This window comes from Sander lucioperca, chromosome 21 (genome assembly GCF_008315115.2).
Source record: "Sander lucioperca isolate FBNREF2018 chromosome 21, SLUC_FBN_1.2, whole genome shotgun sequence".
Lineage (NCBI taxonomy): Eukaryota > Metazoa > Chordata > Actinopteri > Perciformes > Percidae > Sander > Sander lucioperca.
Genome location: NC_050193.1, coordinates 21,675,611 through 21,680,929, shown reverse-complemented (window position 1 = coordinate 21,680,929; position 5,319 = coordinate 21,675,611). Strand labels below are relative to the sequence as shown.

The 5,319-nt window shown below is 43.2% G+C and overlaps 1 protein-coding gene across 2 annotated transcripts; it reads left to right on the top strand.

The window, feature by feature from the left end:
* The first annotated feature begins 375 nt into the window (after positions 1-375).
* On the top strand, positions 376-4,470 carry LOC116063840 (zinc finger protein 135-like). 2 transcript variants are annotated; one of them, XM_031318818.2, is made up of 5 exons: positions 376-589; positions 1,345-1,507; positions 2,677-2,726; positions 2,812-2,872; positions 2,967-4,470. In XM_031318818.2, exons 1-5 carry the CDS (start codon positions 473-475, stop codon positions 4,154-4,156), a joined length of 1,581 nt encoding a protein of 526 aa, XP_031174678.1. In that variant the 5' UTR covers positions 376-472; the 3' UTR covers positions 4,157-4,470. The 2 variants fall into 2 exon arrangements, with proteins under 2 accessions (XP_031174678.1, XP_031174677.1); XM_031318817.2 differs by having other exon boundaries at positions 1,345-1,509; positions 2,670-2,726.
* The last annotated feature ends 849 nt before the right edge of the window (positions 4,471-5,319 follow it).

The following is a 5,319-nucleotide window of genomic DNA, read 5'->3' as shown; positions in this document are numbered from 1 at the left end:
CATTAGACAATACAACTTTAGATGAGTGATCCAGAACAATACATTTAGGAAAATAGCGTTATTACATTGTTGAATTCATTAAATTAAATGAGTCCTCACTTATTTGTCTCAAACATATCTTACCCATGGCATGTGATGCGCTACTTCAGCACAACAAACACATATTACTGGGACCACTACAGATAAACATTTAATATCCAGGAGGAATTCACATTATAGACACTACGGCTGACTATCCCTGTAACAATTTGGCCACAATTAAGCACATCGACCAAAGATGGGACCGACAGCACTAGAGCCTACTAGGTTTCAACCACTGACTGTATAAAATCAACATTAGCAGCAGGTGCTTTTACTTTGGAGGCCACTGGCCGTCGGACGAGACAACAACGTCACTTCCTATATCCGCATCAGTGGCTCTAGCAGTCTTTTTGCTAAGCTAGCCGGCTGATAAGTGCAGGAATTCTTAAATATGGCCGATTTAACCACTTTTAAAAATGAACTCACGCTCATCGTTAACAACCTGGCCAAGGCGGTGGTGACGGAGGTGGACAAAGTCTCTTTGAATGAACAAAATCCCGTAACCGAGGTAAGCTACCTGCAGCTAACTGTAGCTATCAGCTAACTTTACGTTAACTTCCGGTGCAATGACTGGAGGGGTTTTGAATGGTAGAGCCAGGTTAACTGTTATAATATTAAAGAAGAGCTTGGCTCTACACGCATTAGTCCTCTTCCAGTAACACCAAACTCCATTCAAACATATTTTAAGCACTTACACACTGTTACACAGACATCTTAACACAATTTAGACTTTAAGGCGTGAAACTGGGTGTTCAACATAGTTTGGTGAATTTAAGACTGAAAAAGGAAAAAACGACCCTAATACAGTTCGGCATGCTTTCTCTCAGTATTGATATGTTTTAAGTTGTTTACATGAGATATATATCTCACGTGTCACGGTATTTGTGTAAAAAGTCTCCCTTTTGAAATTAAAAAAAAATATATATATTCTTCAATAGCCTACTGTAGATAAGCAAATGTACACAGTATGATAAACTCTCATTTTGATATCACGGTAGCCTATATAGCTGCAACCCTATACTTCTTTGTATGGATGCTGTATGTCTTATACCTGCTGCTGTAACACAGAACCCAGTTTTGGATCAGTAAATAAAATGATCTATCCATCCATCCGTACACACACACTACTAGTAAAAGTCCTTACTTAACTAAAATGATGTAACTAAAAGTATGTAAGTTGTCATCAAAGTGTACTTAAAGTAAAAGTACTTGTTGCAGATGGAGTTGCTCTTTAAGTTTCAGTGAGTATTGTCATTCTTTCAGGACAAACTCAGGGCTCTGGTGGACAGTTTGTGTGTTGAAGCCGTTGATAAAATCCTGAAGATGGTTGAGCTGGCTGCTGGGAAGCAGAAAGAGACTCCAGGAGACCTGAAGGATCCGCCTGAGTCTGATGAGAGCAGCGAATGTTTATCGAAGCCGACAGAAGGTGATCTAAGAACACAGAGAGCAGCTTTCATACAGGGAAGCTACAACAATAGGGTTCAGATTAGAGGTCTTCACAGGTCTACTCAGTTTCTAGTACTGTACTGAAGTACAAATTTAAGGTATATGTACTGTAACAAAGTCCTTATACTTCTAGTTCACTACATTTATCTGACAGCTTTATTAACTTAAAAAATAAGATTTTTACCCACAAAACATATGAAGAGTTTATAAAATCGGATGTTTTCATCTAAATTAAACTCCCCTGCAGTTTATACAGGTACAGCTGAAACCAATATTCCATTAATCAATTTGTCGGTTGACAGAAAAATTAATGTGAAACTATTTTGATGGTTGAAGTCATTTTTTTTATGTTGCATAGACAGCAGGAATAGAGCGGTGAGTTGGTTTGATTTCCCTCGCCACCACCATCAAATATCTTTCACGAAAATCACAACTAATACTTGCAAAATAGAGCACACATTCAGCATACATTTAGCAGAGCTGACGGAGTCGCAATCAGAGGTCTTTGCCTTCTAAAATATAATAGTAACAGTCACAGGGTACATTTTTATACTTTAACTATATTGTCATGATTATACTTAAATACTTTTACTGAAGGAACATTTAACAAATGCATGCCAGATGCCTACTCGTCATTAAACAGATCTTTCTGCGAATTACTAATCACTACTTAAAAAAAAATAACACACACTAATAATGCAAATGTGAAATATTTTTAACAAATCTAAATTGATACAGAAATGTAAGATTCAGTAAAATTCTTGTGCTTCCTCTTTGATATTATAAGGCGATGACAACATGAATAAGTAGGTTTTCACATGAAAGACATTTTTCTTAGTTTGGTTCTTTTGAGCTGCTGTAGCACAGGAATTTCCCCAGTGTGGGATTAATAAAGTCTATATTATCTTATAACGGTCACAATAGACAGAGTAAGAGAAAATAAACAATCACTGCAGAAGTCACAAATTATTGAATATAAGATACACTGACATTATCATTAAAAAAATGATATATTTGTTTTAAAATGAAAAGAGCTGCAAAGTGTTGCAAAGGGATGGGATGTGCAAAATATTGACTAAAGAATGTGCAATTTTCACAACGTGAATGTGTTGTGATGGTTTAAAGCGGGTGGTGTTTCCTGGGTTGCAGGTGGAGGTGAGAGCCCCCCCACAGAGCAGACCTACATCCTGGTTTTCAGGGTCAGTGAGTGAATCCACACTAACAGAGTGAAGATCCTCCATGCTCTGAACAAACTGAACACCGGTACTCTTTTGTGTTTTGTAGAGCGCTGCTGTCGACTCCAAGTGTCTGCTGGTGCCACTGCAGAGCGCTGCTAATGCTAACGGTGAGTTTATCTGGGACAATAACCAGTCCTACACTTGGAATCAGGAAGATGAGTCCAACGATAACTACTTATTACAAAGTTTCTTTGGTCGCAGGTGAAAATCAAATCGTCTCCATGGACGCGAGCGGTGAGCACTCCACCTCCTCCCCTCCCACGCAGGCTGATGTCCCCGACCACGAGTACGCTCGGCCCTCTTCGCCGCCACCCCCCGCCGCCTCATCAGCGGAGGGCGGAGTCAGCGCAGCAGGCAGCAGGACACCGCGCCGCAGGAGCAGGCTGACAAAAAAACTCAACACGTCTCAGACTGAGACAGCAGAAAGTTACTACCAGTGTTCGCGGTGTGAGATGCTGTTTCCAAACACAGAGCGACTCTCTGACCACGAGAGGAAGTCTCACCCGGTGTGCTCGGTTTGCGGAACAGAGTTTACCAGCCACCTGAAACTGCGCGAACACGTGACGAAAGAGCATGGGCTGCTGCCGTACTCTTGCGACTACTGCCCCAAGAGGTTCAACCACAAAGCTCACCGCAACCTGCACGTGAAGGCGAGGCACACCGGAGAGAAAACCTGCCACTGCGACGTCTGCGGCAAAGGTTACTCCTGCATCAGCATGATGAAAACACACAGGATGACCCACTTCGAGAAGACGTTCATCTGCGACGTCTGCGGGAAGAGCTTCTACCACGCCGGCCACCTGACGCGCCACAAAGTGGTGCACCAGGAGGAACGGCCGTACCAGTGCTCCACCTGCGGTAAGGGCTTCAACCAGGCCGCCAACCTGCACACCCACCAGGCGATCCACACCGGAGAGCGGCAGCTCTGCTCCGTCTGCGGCAAGAGCTTCCGCTTCCTGAAGAACCACGTCATCAGCAAACACTCAAACGATCTCCCCGCCGACGAGCTGCCGGCCAGAGACGCCATCATCACCTGCGAGGTGTGCGGGAAGACGTTCCCCCACATGTCATATTTAAAAATTCACCAGAGGAGGCACACGGGAGAGAAACCGTTCCCCTGCGACATCTGCGGGAAGACTTACTCTATGAAGCAGCAGCTGAGGGACCACAGGTACACCCACACCGGGGAGAAACCCTACAGGTGTACCCTCTGCTCCAAAACCTTCCACCTGGCCACCAGCTTCATGAGGCACCGCAGCATCCACACCGGAGAGACGCCATACAGCTGCCTCGACTGCGGCAAACACTTCCGGCTGCTCACCTTCCTGAAGGCTCACCTGCAGACCAAAGCTCACCTGAAGCAGACACAGACTGTCACCTCTGACCTCTGACCTCAGATCAGAGCTCACAGTTACACTACATGGTCAGAAGTATTTGAACAGCTCAACGTTCCTTCTATATGTGAGATGTGGAGTTAAAGCGCAAGTCCATTGTTTTTGTTATTTTTTTAGGTTGTTATATAATTGTGTTGCTTCCCGGTAGTGTTCCTTATGTATTCACGACTACACCATTTAAACCTTGCCTTGTTAAAAGAACCTCATGAAACTTGTCATTTTGTTCTGCTTATTAGTCAAAGGATGTTGACTTGCCTCGGGCATCAAGTCATGCTCCAGTAAGAAAAAAAGAAATGAAGAGAGTCACACTGTCTGTGCTCAAATTTAATTAACCTACAATTTAGCAAACACGAAGATGGGAAAGACGTTGCACTATGATTTCACAGGTACTGTCAAGGAAAAACACTATTGAAATTTCAAACAATCTTTGTCTGCACTGGTTGTAAAATCCGCTATCAGTCGGCCCATGGGCACCACAACACTTCAGTAATGGGTTTGTTTAACACTGAGCCACAGTGATGATCTGATGGAAAGAGACACTGCAGTCAGTGCTCCTGTGATCCTCTCACAGTGGTCAACAGACAGATGAAGCAAACAGACAGCTCGATAAGCAAAACAACGAGAGTTCAGTTTCCCTCAGCAGAGCGAGAAGGTACAGGATGAAAGACCAAACACACACAATCAAAGAGAAAGAGGAGAGTCTTTATATCAGGAAACACCTCCAGAAAATCTCCATCTTGTGATGCTTTAATAGATCTCTTAAAGTAAGAGAGTGTGTGTGTGTGTGTGTGTGTGTGTGTGTGTGTGTGTGTGTGTGTGTGTGTGTGTGTGTGTGTGTGTGTGTGTGTGTGTGTGTGTGTGTGTGTGTGTGTGTGTGTGTGTGTGTGTGTGTGTGTGTGCCTTCAGCCCCACAGGTCTCTCATTCTACACACATTTCTTCCCTCTTTCCGTGCCCTCTTGACTCCTTTCCTCTAACTCAGTTTTCATCTATTTTGTGTTCTTTTTGTAGGGTATGTGGAAACATTACAAAGTCACCGGCAACAATGTCAAACATTTCTTCACATCACAGCCCCTGAGAACACTGAGTTACTTTACAACGTTGTACTAAATACTACATAACTCTTTTATAAAACATAATTTAAAATACTTAAATATCCACA